The 21062-nt window shown below is 39.4% G+C and overlaps 1 protein-coding gene across 2 annotated transcripts in view; it reads left to right on the top strand.

Annotated features, from left to right (window-relative positions):
• ATP9B (ATPase phospholipid transporting 9B (putative)) overlaps positions 1-21062 on the top strand; it is a 177470-nt gene that overhangs the window by 77639 nt on the left and 78769 nt on the right. For both annotated transcript variants that reach the window (XM_080919981.1, XM_080919982.1), the window contains exon 11: positions 6767-6843. In XM_080919981.1, the coding sequence (XP_080776107.1) occupies positions 6767-6843 (77 nt within the window). The remainder of the gene's footprint in view (positions 1-6766; positions 6844-21062) is intronic.

The following is a 21062-nucleotide window of genomic DNA, read 5'->3' as shown; positions in this document are numbered from 1 at the left end:
GAACATTGTGGTGCATATATCTTTGTTGTGTATTAAAGTGTCTCTGGGGTATATGCCCAGAAGTGGAATAGCTGGGTCTTCAGGTAGTACTATATCCAATTTTCTGAGGTATCGCCAGACAGATTTCCAGAGTGGTTGTATTAGTTTGCAACCCCACCAACAGTGGAGAAGTGTTCCTATTTCTCCGCAGCCTCGCCAGCATCTGCTGTCATCTGAGTTTTGGATCTTGGCCAATCTGACTGGTGTGAGGTAGAATCTTAGGGTTGTTTTGATTTGCATTTCCCTGATGGCTAAGGATGTCGAGCACTTCCTCAGATGTTTTTCGGCCATTTGGTGTTCCTCAACTGAAAATGATTTGTTTAGCTCTGTACCCCATTTTTTAATAGGGTTATTTGATTCTCTGGTGTCTAGCTTTTTGAGTTCTTTGTATACCTTGGATATTAGGCCTCTGTCTGATGTGGGGTTGGTAAAGATCTTTTCCCATTCTGTTGGTTGCCGTTTTGTTTTCTTGACGATGTCCTTAGCCTTACAGAAACTTTGCAATCTCATTAAGTCCCATTTGTTAATCTTTGACCTTAGAGCTTGAGCCATTGGTGTTTTGTTCAGGAAATTTTCTCCTGTGCCTATGTGTTCTAAGGTTTTCTCTACTTTCTCATCTAATAGTTCCAGTGTATCTGGTTTAATGTGGAGATCTTTAATCCACTTACACTTGAGCTTTGTACAAGGAGATAAGAACGGGTCTATTTTCATTCTTTTGCATGTTGAGTGCCAGTTGGACCAGCACCATTTGTTGAATAGGCTGTCCTTTTTCCATTGAATGTTTACTGCTCCTTTGTCAAAAATCAGGTGACCATATACATGAGGGCTCATTTCTGGATCTTCTATTCTATTCCATTGATCCACTTGCCTATTTCTGTACCAGTACCATGCAGTTTTCAGCACATTTGCCTTGTAATATAGCTTGAGGTCAGGGATAGTGATTCCCGCAGATGTTTTTTTGTTGTTGAGGAAGGATTTTGCTATTCTAGGTCTTTTGTTATTCCATATGAAATTGCACATTGATCTTTCCAATTCCATGAAGAACTGGGTTGGAATTTTGATGGGGATTGCATTGAATCTGTAGATTGCTTTTGGTAGGATGGCTATTTTTAAGATGTTGATCTTTCCAATCCATGAGCATGGGAGATCTTTCCATTTTCTGAGATCCTCCTCAATTTCTTTCTTTAGAGGTTTGAAGTTCTTGTCATACAGGTCCTTCACTTCCTTAGTTAGAGTCACACCACGGTATTTCATAGTTTTTGTAACTATTGTGAAGGGTACCTTTTCCCTAATTTCTTTCTCCACATGTTTGTCCTTTGAGTATAGGAAGGCTACTGATTTGTTTGAGTTAATTTTGTATCCGGCCACTTTGCTGAACTTGTTTATCAGCTGTAGGAGTTCTCTGGTGGAATTTTTGGGGTTACTCAAGTACACTATCATGTCATTGGCAAAGAGTGATGTTTTTATCTCTTCCTTTCTGATTTGTATCCCCTTTATCTCCTTTTGCTGTCTAATTGCTCCAGCCAGTACTTCCAGTACTATGTTGAATAGGTAGGGAGAGAGTGGGCAGCCTTGTCGAGTCCCTGATTTTAGTGGGATTGCTTCAAGTTTTTCGCCATTAAGTTTGATGTTGGCTGTTGGTTTGCTGTATATTGCTTTTATTATGTTTAAATATGGGCCTTGGATTCCTGTACTTTCCAGGACTTTTAACATGAAGGGGTGTTGGATTTTGTCGAATGCTTTCTCAGCGTCTAGTGAGATGACCATGTGATTTTGGTCTTTAAGTTTGTTTATATGGTGGATTACATTGATGGATTTCTCTATATTAAACCATCCCCGCATCCCTGGGATGAAGCCTACTTGATCATGATGAATGATCATTTTGATGTGTTCTTGGATTCGGTTTGCAAGGATTTTGTTGAGTATTTTTGCATCAATTTTTGTAAGTGAGATTGGTCTGAAGTTCTCTTTCCTTGTAGGGTCTTTGTGTAGTTTAGGAATGAGTAGCCTCAAAAAATGACTTAGGTAGTGTTCCATCTGATTCTGTTTTGTGGAATGGTTTTGAGAATATTGGTATTATGTCGTCAATAAATGTCTGATAAAACTCTGCACTGAACCCTTCTGGACCTGGGCTTTTTTTGGTTGGGAGGCTTTGGATGACTGCTTTTATTTCTTTAGGGGTTATGGGATTATTTAGATGGTTTACCTGGTCCTGGTTTAACTTTGGTATCTTGTATCTGTCTAGGAATTCATCCATTTCCTCCATATTTTCCAACTTTGTGGAGTATAGGCTTTTGTAATAGGATCTGATGATTTCTTGAATTTCCTCAGTTTCAGTCGTTATTTCTCTACTTTCCTTCTGATTTTGTTAATTTGGATTCTCTCTTTTTGCCCTCTAGTTAGTCTGGCTAAGGGTTTATCAATCTTGTTAATTTTCTCAGAGAACCAGCTCTTGGTTTTGTTGATTCTTTGAATGTTACTTTTTGTTTCTATTTGGTCGATTTCTGCTCTAAGTTTGATTATTTCTTGCCATCTACTCCTCTTGGGTGTATCTGCTTCCTTTTGTTCTAGAGCTTTTAGCTGTGCAGTCAGGTACTAGTGTATGCTCTCTACAGTTTCTTTTTGGAAGCACTTAGAGCCATGAGTTTTCCTTTCAGTGCTGCTTTCATTGCATCCCATAAGTTTGGGTATGTCGTGTTTTCATTTTCATTGAATTCTAGAAAATCTTTAATTTCTTTCTTTATTTCTTCTTTGACCCTGCTATTGTGTAATAGAGCACTGTTTAGTTTCCATGTGTATATGGGCTTTTTGTTGTCTTTGTTTTCATTAAAAACCAGCTTTTTACCATGGTGGTCTGAAAAGATGCATGGGAGTATTTTGATCTTCTTGTATTGATTGAGGCTTGTTCTGTGTCCAATTATGTGGTCAATATTTGAGAAGGTGCTGTGAGGTGCTGAGAAGAAGGTGTATTCTTTTTTTTTAGGATGATATGTTCTATAGGTATTTATTAATTCCTGTTGGTTCATAGTCTCTGCTAGTTTTACAGTGTCCTTGTTCAGTTTCTGTTTCCATGATCTGTCCATTGGTGAGAGTAGGGTATTAAAGTCTCCCACTATTATTGTGTGGGGTGAAATGTATTTTTTGAGCTTTAGTAGGGTTTCTTTTATGAATATGGGTGCTTTTGTATTTGGAGCATATATGTTAAGGATTGAGAGTTCCTCCTGACAGATTTCTCCTGTAATGAGTAAAAAGTGTCCTTCCTTATCTTTTTTTATAACTTTTGGTTGAAAATCTACTTTATTTGATATTATAATGGCCACTCCAGCTTGCTTCTTGGGGCCATTTGCTTGGAAGTTGTTTTCGGAGCCTTTTAGTCTGAGATATTGTCTGTCTTTGTCTCTGAGATGAGTTTCCTGTATGTAGTAAAATGCTGCGTTTTATGTATCCAGTCTATAAGCCTATATCTTTTTATTGGGGAGTTGAGTCCATTCATGTTAATAGATATCAAGGAATAGTGGTTGCTGTTTCCTGCTATTATTGCTTTGGTAGGTTGTATTGTGCCTGTGTGTCTTTCTTCTTTTGTTTTTCTTGCTTAGAAGTTTTCTTGTTTTTATTGGGATGTAGTTCCCCTCATTGTATTGGGTTTTCCACCTATAATTCATTGTAGTGCTGGGTTTGTGGTCATATATTGTATTTATTTAGTTTTGGCTTGGAATATGTTTGTCTTGCTATCTATGGTGATTGATTGTTTTGCTGGGTATAGCAGCTTGGGCTGGCACTTGTGTTCTCTTAGGTCTGCTTGATGTCTGTCTAGCCTCTTCTAGCTTTCATAATCTCTGTTGAGAAATCGGGTGTGATTCTGATTGGTCTGCCTTTATATATTACATGACCTTTTTCCTTTACTGCTTTTATATTCTTTCTTTGCTTTGGGCACTTGCCGTTTTGACTATTATGTGTTGGGAGGAATTTCTTTTCTGATCCAATCTATTTGGAGTTCTGTAGGCTTCTTTTATGGGCATGGTCATCTCATTCTTAAGGGTAGGGAAGTTTTCTTCTACAATTTTGTTGAAGATATTTACTGTGCCTCTTAGTTGATATTCTTTGCCCTCTTCTATTCCTATTGTCCTTAGGTTTGGTCTTCTCATTGCGTCCTGGATTTCCTGGACATTTTGGGTTAGGAGATTTTTGGTTTTTGTATCTTCTCTGACTGTTTTGTCTGTGTTTTCAATGTTGTCTTCAGCCCCCGAGATTCTCTCTTCCATCTCTTTTAGTCTGTTGGAAATGCTTGTATCTGTGACTCCTGATTTCTTTTTTAGGATTTTTACCTCTAGGGTTGTCTCTTTTAATGTTTTCTTTATTGTGTCCATTTCTGTTTTAAATTCCTTCTTCCATTCCTTCATCTCTTTGTTTCTGCTTTCTTCTAGTTCTTTGAGTGTTTTTCTTGTTTCTTCTTTAAAAGCTTCTAATTCTTTATGCTTTTCCTCCCGTTCTTCTTTAAGGATCTCTATCATCATCTTGAGGTAGGATTTCAGGTCTGAGTTTTATTTTTCTGGAGTGTTTGGCATTCCACTGTTTGTTGTGATGGGAGAGCTGGGTTCTGGTGTTGCCAGGTTGTCTTGGTTTCTCTGGGGTATGTTCTTTCGCTTTCCTCTTGCCATCTTGTTGTCAGTGATTGGTTCTTGCCTTTCTAGAGGCTCATTTTAAAGTCTGGCATCTTTTCCCTTTGCCCTGTGTCTTTCTCAGGGACCTCCATCTTTCTATAAATACAGTCCCTTTGTCCAAGAGAGTGAAGAGTCCTGTATAGTATTCAACTCATTCAAACAATTTAAAGTAATTAGAGAGCATGAAACTCAGCGCAACAATGCATTTAATCTAATTACACTGAGTAGTCATTTTTAGCAACCATCAATTGATAGAATACAGTGAGGACCTTTAGCAAATGTTAATGCACACTGTAACACAGAAATTATGTCAGTTTGCTATGTTTCTTGTTAGTCTTGTATTTTTCTTGTTGAGTACTATAAACTATATCAGCCTAGAATCCCCATTCTTTAGAATCTGTTCTGGTTTTTAAGATAGATAAATCGTTCTGAAGGCTTCCCTGACACTTGTTTGTTCTGCTAATCTTAAAAATAAATAAATAAATCTAGGTAGAAGCTGCATTTTTTTGTGAGAATATGGCTATTTCAACATTAATGGCTGTTTATATTTTAAATAAGTTAAATTGGCAAAATAGGAAGAAAGTGTTGATGAGGTTATATTTAGCATTTAACCTTGTTCATTTAATAGTGCAACAATTCTGTGTTGTGAGTTTTTATGTGAGAAAGTTTCTGATAGTATTACCTCATCAAGATTAAAACTCTGTACACTAAAAGCAGTCTTGTGTAGGACGGATAAATGGATCACAATACAGAGAGACAACACTTGGGTAGCTGTCTAAGGTTTATGCCCCTTGTTGGCCAAACACACTTTTCTAGAACTTGGTTCAGTTGTAGATAGTGGTGTTCAGGTAGAACTACAAGATCTGCAGCCTCTGTGAGCTTTGTGCAACTGCCAACGACCACAGTGTCTGCCCCTCCTAGCCTGCTGAAGCAGAAACTTGGGTTAACAGGATGTGCAATGTGTGGCTCTTCCTGCTCAGATGGAGTGAACAGCAGTTCATATTATATCATGGGTCCTAACTTACAGTTTGCTAAATTTCACGCTAATGCCACATCTAGGGTTATATGTATTGTGGGGTTTTGTTTTTGTTGTGGTTCTTACTGTGTAGCCCAGGCTGGCCTTGAACTGTAGCAGAGTAATTTTTATATATTTTTCATAGTTAAATTTGTTAGGATTGTTAATTTCAGTACTTTATATGTATACATATGTAATGTCTTTCTACTTTGTAATTTTAATATCAGTTTTTAATTTTAAAGACAAAAATAGGACTAAAAATGATTCAGGTGTTATGTATAGGTTTCATGGTTTTTAGTTTTGGCAGTCTATAGATAAATGCTTGAGCCTTTATAACTTATGGGTTAGTTCTCATCTCCTTAAGTTTACAAAGTCCTACACATTTTTATCCATCAACTTAGAAAAGCAAACTTTTAGAGACACCCATTAAGGAAATGAGTAGCTTCTAAATGTAAAATCAAGTGTTTTAAAATTATGTTTCTGGTGGGCTTTTGTTTGCTTGATTACATGATTTTTGTGGTGGTAAGGGTGGGTCCCAGGGCTTAGCACATGCTGGCCAAGTGCTCCATTGAGTAATGTCCTGACCTCTGATGCTTTTCTCCTGATGAGCATGTGAAGCAGCCACAAAGGTTCTCCTGGTCTCCCATACACAGCAACAGTCACCAGAAGACCTGACTCTGCTGTCCCTGTCTCGATTTGGAGGTTCAGCAGTGCCGTTTTCAGTTAGGAAGACAACATTGTGATGCCATTTTAACAGTGACTGCTTACTGTTGCAGTAGATAGTATGAGAAAGCCCATGTCCCTCTCACTCTAAGGAAAAAGAATAGTACTGTTATGTATAGACAGATTTGTATCATTTAAGCAAACAGTATCACTTCTAAACCCCCTTTTAAAAGTTAAGGTTAAAATTTGTTGAACTAACCAAATAAAATAGACTGTTGGATAAATGTGTATGAACTCAAACAGTATATTTTCTATCAACACAATTAATTAGAAAGTGTTATCTATGCTTTCAAGTATTGCTATAAGGACCACTTTCATGTTTTTGCAGGTACTGTAATAGGTGTTGTCATTTATACTGGAAAAGAGACTCGAAGTGTAATGAACACATCCAATCCAAAAAATAAGGTAGGCTAGATTAAGGAGCAACTGCTTTAATGAACTTGCTTTTTCCTTTCAGTAGGAAAGTCTATGTAGAGCTGAATTAGCCCATTTATATAGCATAATATATAACATGAAGAACAGATTTGATTGCTGCCAAATTGTTCTGAGTCCCTGTGTCTGTGTCCATTCTCACAGCCAAGAGCATTTGCCTCATCTGCATTTCCCGTAGCCTATGTGTGGCAGTTAGTGCTGGGTTTCTCATCTTAAGTTTATTTTGTATTCTGTGCTCTTTATGTTGATGCTTTATTTTTAAAACAATCCATTAGTGCTTTGTATTATTTATCTTGATAATATTGTTATGTACAGGTTATTACTTTCATATTAGAAACATAGTAAAGGCATAGAGACTCCTGGTAACACTCCTGAAATTATTACTTATGCAATCAAAATGTGTTTATAAGTGAAATCACAACAAAAAGTTACTGTAAATTTTCAGAATTTTCTGTGTGGCTGATTCATTGTTCATAATGAACTCAGTATGTCAGTGTCTGAAGTACAATTAAATGAGAAACTTTTCTTACAGCTTATGCTTGTTTGAAATATTACATATATACTTAAATAGAGTAAACAGTGCTCATAGATTTATGCCTTGCTTTGTAGCTTACTAATTAGTAAAGGTTGTTTTATGCTTGAAATTTTTCTATATTTAGAAATGAAATATACCCTTTAAAATACATGTATAAGTCTGGTATGATATAATCCATTTTTTCAGCTAAAACTATTTTTAAAATAGCCTTTCAATATGTATGTCAAATGTAGTGGTTTATGTCATAAGTTCAAGGCTGTCCTGGACTTCATAGTGAGGAGTCTGTCTCAAAACAAAACAAGACAAAATAACAAGCTGAACAGGAGAACATCATCAGCCCTGTATATGGCCCAAGTAAACTTCAATGGATTAACTGTCATGCTTGCTAATGTGAGTGGGGCTTACTAGAGAGTCTCCCACAATGCAGCTGGTCAGTTATGAGTAGATAGATGGATAGACAGACAGATAGACACATGCATACATGCATACATACATATGGTGGGTGGATAGATAGATTATTGGTAGATTGATCAGTGGGTGTAAAAGAGGGAAGAAAACATGTAGACAGGCAGAAGACAGCATTCTACAGAGAAATGAATGGTGAAAGTTTGCGTATGTGATGAAATTGTGCCAAATGTTTAGTACAGTTTCACCAGATTAAATTCAGACAGTGAGATCAGATTTGTGTATATGTATCCTACTGAAATTTCAGTATGAAATTCAACTGTGATGATGAGAAATGTCCTTTAGATTTATTTAGCAAACTCTATTCTGGGTATCAAATATACCTTAGTCATTACTTCAACAATAGAACGAAAGTTATGTTAAAACAGTTCTAGAATGGTGCTTATATTTATACCTATTTTGAAAGAAGTAAAACATTGTTTCCTCAAGTGAACAGGTAAAATATTCTAATGCACATGCAACATCAAGACCTTTTCTTACTGTTTTCACTTTTGTGCTTAATGAATCCTTTAACAGCTAGTCCAGTAGCTGAGTTGACAGGGAACTTGGTCAGGGATTAATGTGATTCCCAAAAGAGCCATGGATGGAAGCCTAGCCACTCAACTTTGACACTGTTGACCAGTTCCAAACTTGGAATTATATGGCAGTGATGTAGTTAGTGACAAACTAAGGTCTTTAATCATCCATGTGCAAGTCTCTACTCATACCAACAGATGGACACTGGGTTTATCTAGAGCTGTGAGAGGTGTCAGAAAGGAAAACTACAACCTTGAGGAATGACCAGCCTGGGCTGGGGCCAGGGAACTGTGCAGACAGTGGCCCAGAGGCCTCCTGTGCTGGAAAGTAGACAAGCTCTAAAGAGGAGGAAACACTGAAAATGCTCATCCAGAGGCATGTTTGCCAAAGGAAGTAAGACTGTCCTTGGTGACAAAGTAGAGTACAGCCAGGAAAAAGAATTGTGCGTGGAGATATAGCAGTGTCAGGCTACAAACCCTCTTAACCTTTTCCTCTCATATATGTGTTTTCCATCAGGGCATAGGACTATCATTGCATGAGTTTGTGATAGTCCCACTTTGTTATTCAAGGAAGCTGTTAAGTCCTGCCCTCCTCGATGGTTTAGAGACTGCCACAGCATATGGGACTTGTTGACTCACAGAGAGATGAGGTTCCCTTTTATAAATCATTCAGTACCCCATCTTCACATTTGTCACCTCTGTCCATCCACTTCTGCTCCTGCATTGGCACTTCATTGACCTGCAGTGTCATTTCTCTTTATCTTCTGCTGTGGGTATGGCTCTCCACAAGCTTTCTGTCTGTCACTTACTGTGAGTGAACTAGAATCCATCTTGGTTAAGCTTCAGTTTCTGTGATAAAATACTCTAACAAAGGCAGCCTAAGGTAGAAGAGTGTTGTCTCCCAGGTCATCATGGCAGGGAAGTACCACTGTCAGCTTGAAGCTGCTGATTGTTATATCCAGTCAAAAGGCAGAGGGAGCTGCTTCTCAGCACCCATTCTCTACCTATACCCACAGTGCTCAGGTTTTTCCACCTCAGTTAAATCAGTCAAGATAATCCCCCACAGGCATGCTTAAAGGCCCATCTCTAAAGCACTTCTAGATCCTGTGAAACTCACAAGTCATAATTATTGCCACAAAAAATGGATTATACCAGAGGCATAATGTATATCCGCCAGGACACTTTTACCAGGACATACCCACCAGGACCCAACAAAGGTTATCCCTGCTGACCTTCCTTGGAGCTTTCTCTATTTAGACCTCCCCTCCCACCATCAGTTCCCAAAGACACGTTAATCTGCCAGGCTCTGGTCTGGGCGAGGCTGTTCCAGGAGATCCCTCTTCCACTCCTGGAAAGGCACCAACTCCCACCAGCCCCCTTTCTTGCTGAATTCCGGACAGAGTGCCAACTTTCCCACTTCCACTGGAGCATCCATAAGGACCTGTCTGTGCTGATTTTATTTTATTGGCTTTTTTGAGACATTGTTTCTCCATGTAGTCCTGTTTTGCAGTAAATATTAAAAAAATAATGAATGGTTTATTTCTTTTTAAAATATTTACTGCTACAGCCCTGGCTGTCCTGGAACTCAATCTGTAGAACAGGCTGGCCCCAAACCTAGAGATCCACCTGCTTCTGCTTCCTGGATGCTGGGATTAAAGGCATCTTCCACCCTAAGCAGTCAACTATTTGTGCCTTTTAAAATGTCTGCAGAGCTAAGCAGCTGGAAAAGTGAACACTGAAAATTCACCCAATTTTACTGAGAGCTTCAGAAATCTACTTTTAACCTCGCTGCTTGCCTTAGCTAATATCTCTTGTTTTTGGCACATTCTCCTTTTCTCTTTGTTTTATTACCTTGGGTTTTGTTTGTTTTTTTTTTTCTAGTAGATTAAAAATAAAAAGCCAATCCTTCAACCTGATATGACTTATGACAACTAGGGAGAATAATCTGACTTCTCCAGACACTTCGAGCTCCTTTCTCTTCTCTGAGGTTATAGATATCAGGCATTTAGGCTCTAAATACATGTTTTATTGGTGTTAAAATATACTTAAAACATGTCTAGCTGCCAGCCTTGCTCTCTCCTTCTCTGACATGGGCTGTACTGCTTCTTTATACTACATATATCTACAACAGTACTGCCTGCACTGTCCCTGTCCCCCTGTGAGACACAGAAGTGCAAACCCTTGCACTTCCAGATTCCTAGACTCAAAGAGACTCCAGCTCCTGTGGGTTTGTAGTGTACTCTAGAGATGATCTCTGCGCTGATGTCTGCTCTAGAATGATGTCTGGGTCAGATAAGGTGTCTGTAAGTAGAGTAACTAATGTACCGCTCTGACTTACTGTTTTAGATTTCTTATTCATTTTGTTCTGCACTCTAATAACAAGAAACATGGCCGTATGCTTATGTCAGGGGAGCTAAAAAGTACAACACTATTATCCAGATGGAGGGATAGTTCTCTAGCTTTTCTAGATGTGTGAAAATTGTTCCTTATCATAGGACTTACTTGGGAGATGGGCTCTACTCATATTGGGAAGTTTTTATTACTAAGCAACTTTACAATGAAATTTGGTGAAAGTTTAAATTACAAGGACTACCACTTCAGTAATGGACTGCTTTATAAAACCTAGCCTTAGATGTATTTAATAAGATGATACTTGATTACATTTAAGAGGGAAAAATTCTTAGAGAAGGTTAAGGAAAATCAATCGTGACAGGTTGCCATTTTCATGCCGCTCATAATAATAAGTTGCTCTGAGCAGGAGCATCAAGGATGAAATGATAATACAAATTGCTTCAAGCAGTTATTGTAATCCCTCGGGCATATTGATTTGTGTTTCTAATAAAAAGATGCTTTCAGATGTCTCATTGACAGAGAGACAGGTGACATGAGCCATTATGGGAATTAGAGCTGCTCTCGTTATCTGGATTGTTGCAAGGCGTTTTCAGACAATAGAACAAAATAGAGTCAACTGTGGTGTACATTCCCAGCTGAAATCTAGGCAGTTTTGGAAAATAGCTTTTTGATTTTTAAAAGGACCGTTTATTAATATTTTAAGAGTCCTCTTGATCTATAGTAAAATATCACACTAGAATAGTTGGCTTTTGTGATTATATACCATCATTTGACCCCTTTGTTTTTCTAACCGCTGCTGTCTTGTGTAATATATTTTCCATTTTAACCAAGAGCTGCATGGGGAGAACATACTGCCGTGGTCCACCTCCTGATAGAGACTTGGATGCCTTTTTCACAACTGTTATTAATATTAACAAATTATAGTGTTCCCAAGCCTCATCAGAAAAATATTAGCCACCATCAAGCCAACTGTGAAGCTTTCTGATAGCACATAGATAAGATGGAGGACATCCGCTTGGGCCACCATCTCTGTGTCCGTCACACTAGCTTCACAGCCACACAGCTCTGTCTGCATTGTGAGCACATATGGACTTAGGGCTTCGGGAAAACAGGAAAGAAGCTACCTGCTCTACAAACACAGAAACATCAAAAGTGCAAATGCCAGTATTGTCCCTGAATTCCTTTTAATTTGACTGTAAATCAAACGCCCTGCATAGGAAATGAGTTATTTAAATGCTTTGTTCTATATTACATTCAAAATAAGAAATGTTTGTTATATATTTGTCTATCTTAAATAAGAATATGTATGGTAGTGTTTCCTTATGTGTTAGTACAATAATTAAATTCATAGCAGAAGATTTTACTTTAAGTGAATAGGCAATTTCATTATTATATCATTTATCAAACTCCTTGATTCCTTACCTTGAGGCCTTGAAAACTGTTAGGAACTTGTGGTAATACTTATTTTTTATATTTTTGGCATACATAAGATCTTCTTCTCCCACATAATTTGACATAATTTTGATGCTGAGTTCTGTGAGTAAGGTAGGACAATTTCCAAGACTTGTTTGTAGAATGCAGTACAGTGGGCAGAGATAGCATGTTAGAGAAGAGTGGAGGGTGACAGCTTTTGTCACTCAAGTTTTCAGAGAGCTATATGATGCCACCTTTCTCAGGCCAGAGGATTTCTAGCAACTCGCCCCTACCTGTCCCATTCTATCCATTTCTATGCAAATGGAAGGCCTCAGTGGCCATCCTCTGTAATTTGCAGGTCACATTGGTGCTATAGAATCAGAGGCAGACTTCCTGGAGACAGTTATGAGCCAGCAGTCAGCTAAAAAGTACAGCCCCTAGGCCATCATGGTTCCCTGCCAAAGTTCACTGGGGTGGCTCTATGGAGCAGGTACACCTCTCTCCCTTCATTCTGCTGTCTCTCTCCTTCATCCCTCATTGCTGTGTGCTACACAGAGCCAGGCTCTGGGCAAGCCATGGGATGGTCTATCCACTGAAGGAGGGTAGTGGACAGCCTTTCTTTTCTATTGGGTCTAGGAACCAATAGCTCATTGTGCATGAACCCTTGGCATAGTTCCACAGCAGCAAATACTGTGCTCTTAGCAGGAAGTGAGGAGTGATAAGATTCGCTTCTTATTGCACTGGCCTGTCCAAATGTTTTCTGTTATCTGATGATAAACAGTAGCCTCTTTGCTGTGTGCTGTCCTGCCTCTTCTCTTCACTCATTGCCTCTCTAGGATGGCTTGCTTTCTTTGTCTTAAGCTTGTAGGGCCATCTGGCCACACACTGTGTAGACTAGTGATTATTCTGCCTTATCCATCACAGTTTCTTGGCTTGGACTATCCATTTATCTTGGTGTTTCTGACACTCTGTACAGGCTAGTTGTACAGGGTTATGTTAAGGCCATAGATACTCGATTGGATAGGAGATAGGTGGGGAAGGTCTAGGAGCAGAAGAGGAGGCAGGGGGCAGAGATCAAGGGGAAAAGATTCTGGGAGGAATGAAGATACAGGCAGATGTGTATGTTTCTGTAGGCACATCACTTCATAACTAAGGTTGTTATCAATGTTTTATAAAGGATGGCATTATACAAGATCATTTGACTTATCTAGGTTGGCAAATTGTATTAATACCTATTGGATCAGAGTAGTTTGGTGTGTTCTTTGATATGACTACTTAATTGAGCTTGAAGGGTATAAAGCCCACCACAGAGTTGGGATATGTGTGTCTAAGTCTTGGTAACAACACGCCAAGGGGAAGTGAGTGAAAACAACTTCACTGGGACAGAAGCAGCAGGGGTGGTAGAGTGAACCACACCTGATTTCTTAGAGGTGGCTTGGAGTGCCAGGTTAGATCCCAGCAATGCCAGATGGCCCTCCAATGCCAGTACTAGCACGGGATAAAAAGATAAGTCTTCCTGTTAATATTTACTACAACAAAGTTGTGTTGTATACATTCTTCTATCCCATGTTTCTCACACAGCCAATAGATGCAGGAAAACCAGAGTTAAATAAGAAATGAAAATGACTTTTGTGAACATTATAAGAGTTGTGCCACCTTACCTCTAAGCAGCGGACTGCCTGTTGTATTTCTTGTAAGGACTAAAAACAGTACTGCTTTAGTGAGGGGCTAATTCAAAGAGTGGCTTTATCTTTGGCCTCTTCTATACTTAGCACTTAATGAATAGACTGTACTCTTTGAGTTGTGACTTGCTGTGATGGCGTCACACATATATATAACCAGATTTCTGTTACCTCTCCCTTGTTTCTTTTGTGAAATACATACATACAATATATATATATATTGCATTGCAGTAATGCTGATGACTAATATTAACTGTGCTACACAGCCGTGTAGTTGCTAAACTGCAATGTGGGCACTTTTCTTAACTCCCAAATAAAGACTTAAAAATAGAAATGGAAGACAAATACGAACACAGCATAGCTACAGAGAGTTCATTAACCTGTGGAAATGAGCAAGTTGTATATAACACAATTTAGGGAGAGATTTGTTTTGTTTTGGTTGAATATTTAGTCATTCAAGCAACAATTTTCTTAACTTAAAGTCAATAATTTGTTTTGTTATCACAATTACAAAAATTGTTTCATAGCCTTAAGATATAGACATGGTCTGAATCACACAATGTAGAGAATAGAATTTTCATAATGGATCAATTTAATACGTTTTTAATTCCAAACAATATAAAGAAAAATGACTACTCTTGCATTTAATCTTGGTCTCAGATGATACATTTGCCTCTTGTATGGGTGAAGACAGATCATGAGGTACTCTGTCCCTTCCCAACAGGCTGAACACACATCATCATCACCAGGGAAACCACCATCAGGGAATGATACCGAATGGAAGAAGTCTAGACTCAAGTCTCTTTGCAGTCTTGGATCAGTACTCCAACTGCTTCTGATGTACATTCCTCAATGGTGACCTTCTAGATAGCAAACTATAACAATTCTAGAGGTGGTTTATATGTCTAATTTACAAGTAAATAAATAAAGTAGGTCAGGCATGGTGGTGTACACCTTTAATTCCAGATTTCTGCAGACACATCTCTGTGGGTTTTAGACTAGTCATGGCTGCTGACATTTGTGCATCTGTATGGGTGTTCACACATGTTTTGAGGCATGGTCTTGTGTGACCCTGCCACTGACTTCCAACTTGCTTTCTTAGCCCAAGCTGACCATGAACCCTTGCTCTTTGTGCATTCACCTCCCTAGCTGCTGGTATTATAAGCACAGAGAAGTTTTGATTTTGAGGGACTGGATACTATTGAGATCCAAGAGAGTTCTTAAGGGGAACTATTGTGGAGTTTAGGGGCTAAGTGACAGTGATGAAGAAGCAAGGCCCTCAAATGTCCTCATGTGGCCTGTTGGGAGCTAGGAGAGTCAGTCCTGAGGGGGTAGGCTTCCTTTCCTCTTGTGGGACTCCTGAGCTGAAGAAACTATATAGTACCATCATCATCATCATCATCATCATCATCATCATCATCATCATCATCATTATTGTTATTTTGCCTGTGTCTCTGCATGATGGGCATCCCTGTGGGAGAGTTACAGTCCTTGCAAGGCATTCTCAATTGGCTGCCCAAGCCCATGGAAAACCCCACAGGCTAGGAATCAAGCAAGAGTGCCAAGATTCTGTGCCTGGGATGGAGCTGACTGGAGAGAAAAGCTCGCTACACTTATGGTACTGTGGCTGTAAGGAAGTGGTAAAGCATGGGGCAAGACTGTGGCGCTGACAGTGGTGTCACATGCATTGGTATGAACAGCAAAGATGCCACAGGAGTCCCCATACCACCTCCTGGAACTTAGATGTGGAGTAAAGAAGCAGTCACAAAGACCTCAATGTATGTTAATATAAATTGCAAATTTTAATGTTTGCCTAGACTATAAGCCCATTCTATAAGATACTGTTCACTGCCCTAAAAATTTTCAAGCTTTGACAGAAAATAGAGAATTCAAAATGTCATTAGAGGTAATTCTGGATCTCCTCACTGAGGTGGGGGGCTAATGATGTTGAAGTCCTGAGATAGGTACTTTTTGTGAAGGTCGTGCTGAGCCAAGGACAAGCATGTCAGGAAACCTTCAGGAGCATCACATTGCAACAGAAGGCAGACTGATGTGTTGAACACAGGTGCGTTTAAGGAGCATGGATTCCCAGTTTCCAAGTGTCAAATCCTACAGTCTGATTGGAGCTTGACTTTCATGGACTAAGTGTATGTGGGGCTCCCTGTTTGGAGGGCTCCAGTGACCTTAGATCAGTAGGACTAAAAAGCCAGAAGTTACATATTGGGAGATGAAAAGATGATTGTTCTGAGGTCTGGGGCCAAGAGAGAACTGTTTAGACTTTTCCCAGAGATAAAGGTGTCCATGTTGATAGGGAATGGTAGTATCAGGGAAGATGGCTGATTAGTTAGACCCAAAGGAGGCAAATTCATAGTCTTCAAAGCATATGATAGCTGAGTGCAGGGAAGGTGCAAATGAGTATATTTATTTGGTCCTGAAGTGAGAAATATGTTTGCCTCAGTGAAGTAGGTACCCCCAGTGGCTTAGGGGAATCTCAGGAATTTGGAGAAGACTGGGAGCGAATGCTGGCAGAGGGGATCTAAGATGACTGACCAAGGTGCTAAGTGCAGGTGAAGGATTGTCTTATATTGCAGTGAGACTTTTGCCAGCCAGCTTTGTTCAGATGTAGAGGCAGGGGTAAGGAGTTGACTTTGCTGTAAGGGATGTCTGGGAAGCAAATTAGAATAAGCTCAAGTCCAGAAATAGATCCTGGCATGTTCTGTATCTGGAGTCAGGCACAATACCTGTAGATCTCTTCTGAGGAAGTGGTCCTTTAGTGATCCTTGCACTAGAGGGACTGCTCTATAGAATGCATCCTCTGGAGCCTGGTACTGCCTTATATTGAGGTAACAGGGTTTGGAGAAAGATAAAAGAAAATAGGCTGAAAATCAAGGCAAGCATCAGAGAGTCACAATGAGGTATGTCAGACTTTATATTGTGAGCAGAGGAGGGGTTGAAAATCCCTTTAGCTAGCAAGTAAGGGTTCTATAGAAAAATCACCAAAATGCCAATGGTAGATGATTCATCTATCTAGGAGGTGGAAAGTCAGAAAGGTCAGGGATACTAAAAATGCTATTGACAGGCTTCTTAGCAGGTTAGTAGGCCCTCATGTGTGCTAGGAATATGCTAACACTGAGTTAAACCGATAATCTAGAACCCAAAAGTTAATAAGCATATGTGCTTAGAAATGATGGGAGGCTAGGAAGACAGCTCAGCTGATAAAGTGCTTTTCTCACAAACCTGGGGACCTGAGTTCCATCTGCAGAAGGCATGTGTAGGCATACCCTACAATTCCAGCACTGGGGAGGTAGAGGAAAGCAAGATCCCCAGGAGCTTTCTGGCCAACCAGTCTTGCCTAATAGCTGAGCCCCAGGACTATCCTAAAAAATCCAAAGACAGGTCTTGAGAAAGAATGCCTGAGGCTGACCTCTGGCCTCCAAAGGTACATGTATATTAAACACTAAAAGGTCTGTATTTTTTAATGTTCTTTATCTGCTTTCTCTGCATGTTTGTGTACAGTGCCTTTGTGTCTGGTGCCTACAAAGGCCAAAAGAATTCCTAGAACTGGATTACAGATGGTTGTGAACTGGTTGCTGAGAATCAATCAAACCCAGGTCCTTTACAAGAGCAGTCAGTGCTCTTAACCACAGATCCATCTCTCTATCCCCCAGGATCTATATTTTTAAGTATGATAAGAGCAAAAATATTCATAATTTTAAATGTACTGACATCTTAACAGAAATTTGTTCTCTCTGAGTGTTTTTAGCTGTGATTTTCCTGCTGCTGCATCACTGGTTTTAGTTATTTAACATTTACTGTCATCACCACCATTACAAAGTGAGCTGCTCTCTGACCTTCTGCAGCTTGGGCAGAGTGATAAACAGACAGGGTCCATTTTGTTGTCATTGGTAACCATGTAGAGCTATGTGTATAAAGTGTCCATTCAAATTCAGTAGAAGTATCTGATATGACCTTATCTTTCTTATCTTGTCAGCTGTATGCTTTGTAAAGTTTTAGAACTATTCTCTACTTTGCAGCTGTTAGGCCATTAAATTTAGCCTTGCCCTTATGTAGTATTCTCACAGTTTCCACCACACATCACATGACCTACATTTACCTTATGATGTATATAAGCTAAGCTAGGTGTCTTAGTTAAGATTTTTATTGCTGCAACAAAATGCCAGAACCAAGAAGCAAGTTGGGGAGGAGAGGGTTTATTCAGGTTACAGTTATACATTGCTGTTCATCATTGAAGGAAGTCAAGACAGGAATCCAAATAGAGCAAGAACCTGGAGGCAGGAGCTGATACAGAAGCCATGGAGAGGTGCTGCTTACTAGCTTTGCTCTTCATGGATTGCCGGGTCTACCTTCTTATAGAAACCAGGATGATTAGCCCAGGGACTGCACTACCCACAGTAGGCTGGGCCCTCCCACCCTTGATCACTAATTGAGAAAATGTCTTACAACTGGATCTCATGGAGGTATTTCTTCAACTGAAGTTCTTTCCTCTCTGATAACTCCAGCTTGTGTCTAGTTGACACACAAAAGCAGCTAGGAAACTTCTGACTGACATTTGAATTTTGCTTGCAAGAAAAATCAATATATCTTAGTTTAATTTTTAAACTTTTTATTGACATCACATATATGCAAAAGTACCACTTAAAGGAACTTAAAATAACCATCAGTTCAGTGACTCTCCACAACGAGGCTCCGTCTGAAGGTCCTGAAGTAATTACCTTACTCAAATGGAGTGCTCAGTCAGGTCTCTGACCACCTAGCATTGTTCTGTGTATGATATGAACAAGGACCAGGCTTTTACTTTTCAGCATGTTCACACAGCAGAGAGCCCACATGACCACTGTGCAGTGGCTGCTGTTCTGCCTCAGTGCATTTCCTAGACCTTCCAGATCTTGAAGAGCTGTACCTGGTCTGGCTTGTCCTTATCCCGTCATCTCCATAACATGCCTGTACACGTGACTCAGTGCCTCCTCGTGTACCCGGTCGCTGATGTATTCTGAGACATTCGAGACTGGAAACACATCCGTTAGGCTTGCATTTCATCACTGCAGAGCTTTTCAAGACAGCTGATTTTTATAATTTAGCGTTTAATTAGTATTTTGTAACCCTTGAGATAATTTTGTAATTTTCTGAAAGTTTCATACAGTTTTGATTTATTATTACTTGGAAATTTTTATGCTGCTTTACTCATCATCTTTAAATTTTTTATTATGTTTGCTGTTATATGAAAATAAAATTCTAGGATGAGGGTGTAGCTTAACTGGGAGAGTGCTTGCCCAACATGCACAAAGTTCAGGATTTGATGTTCACAGCACAGAAAGCAAGACACTTGCGTGCATATACATACATGCATGTGTATGTGTGATGTGTGTATAATTGCTCTTCAATAGCACATTTTATTTTCAAATTGCTTTTCCAGTAAGATGTTATAGTTATAGACTTGATAGTGTTCAGATATTGAACACCCCTGGTAGCTGTTTACTTTTTAAACAAGAAAGAAGGCAGCTGATATCATGCCTGCTCTTACAACGCTTAGTATCTCCAAGGTGGAGAGGTGGAATTTCCATCTATTGTAATTAGAATGTGTATGAACACTTGGTACCCAGTTGGTGGCGCTATTGGGGATACTGGAAACATTTGGGACATGGGGCCTAACTGGCCAGCTTTAGCAAGTTGGTGCCAAGGAGGAAGAAATGAAAGGAGGAAAGAATTACCAGGCACCAGGCGCTTTGCTTGACCTGTGCCCACTCAGGAGTCAGGCAGGAGTGATAAAATGGCTGAAGTCAGGGAGGCTAAGTAATGCAGTGTACAAAGCAGCGTTCTAAACTGGAAATGGCTGCTAGCTTATAAATTGCTGGAGATCATGCAGGATAAAGAAATTATTAGTTTTATTAGTCAAGCAATATAAACCAAAATTTATGCTTATATGTAAGTTATTAGTTATCTATATAGAGTTAATCTTGTCAGAGAAAAATGGTTATGTTTGATTTTTGTTTGACTTTAACAATGTCATCTTCATTTTTCTCCATGGAACATTAACAAATGAACACTAATAGTGACCTAGCCCACCCACACTTGCTGACTCTCCAACTACTTAATGTAGCAACACATTTTTCTTCTGAGTAGGAAGCCTTTGCCAACTGCCTAGGGTTTGAAGGTCTTCCTGTCTTCCAAACCTTGAAATGCTGAGTATGGTCTGATCTGTCCTTTATCCTGGTCAGCTTTAGTGTTTGTTGCTATTCTGACCTTTGCTCTCAGCAGTATTGCTGAGGGCTCAGGAGATTCTACTTGAGAACCGGGCTGTTTCTGGTTCAGTCATGAACAGCGTTCGTCCAGAATTAGAACCTGTTGACTCTATTTTGCCATAAGACAATTCACTAATTACTAGAATTTTAGCTCTTTTAGTTTAGGGCAACCTTTTCGTCATTATGTGGCATGCTTGTTTTTAACAGCTGATATGTGTAATTACATTTAAAATAAGTGCGCTCCAAGTGCTTTAACAGCAGTTTGATATTGGTGCTGTGACCTAGCAGTTGTCTTCTGGTGGTTGAATAATTAATTAGTTTCTAAGAGCTTTTGAGTTTGATGGTTGCCTAACACAAGGGTTTCCTTGTGGACGGTTTGCTGGCTTCCAGTGACCCTTTGCTGCCATCTGGTACAAATTCAAAGTGCTTCTGTCATCTGCTGCTAATTGCTGTCACCTGCACGTTGCAGTCTCTCATAACAGACTCTAGAAACGAGACACACTGCTTTTTGGAGGGCGGTTCCTTGTGCACTTGCAGATGCATCCCTGAAAGGGAAGATGGACTCAAACCAGCAGAAGCATTTTAGGACAATTTATATTTTAATGCCGAAGGTGTGAGAAATGGTGACAATTTTATGAAAGTGATTAATTCACTACGTCCAAGTGGTTTTGTCTGGTTTATGATTTGTTTTAAATGGTTCTGGTGCTTTGTAGCCTATTTAGGCTGCAAGATTGTCTCTGTGAATTTTTCAGAAGACTTCTTTAACCCTCTTTGCACAGCTGATACGCTTACGTCCGTGCACTAGCCTGTAGCACCATATTATATTAATGTATTTTACGTGTAATTTAGAGAACAAGAAGAATATCCTGATTTGAAGTCTAAACTGTCCCCTGTGGCACTGGCACAGCTGATAATCGTGAACGAGGAAGATGTGTATATCAAATAGTTTACAAAATGAAGCCAGCTGTGT

The sequence above is a fragment of the Micromys minutus genome (genome assembly GCF_963924665.1).
Source record: "Micromys minutus genome assembly, chromosome: 8".
NCBI lineage: Eukaryota > Metazoa > Chordata > Mammalia > Rodentia > Muridae > Micromys > Micromys minutus.
The sequence above is the reverse complement of the archived record's forward strand: the minus strand, read 5'-3'. Positions and strand labels throughout refer to the sequence as shown.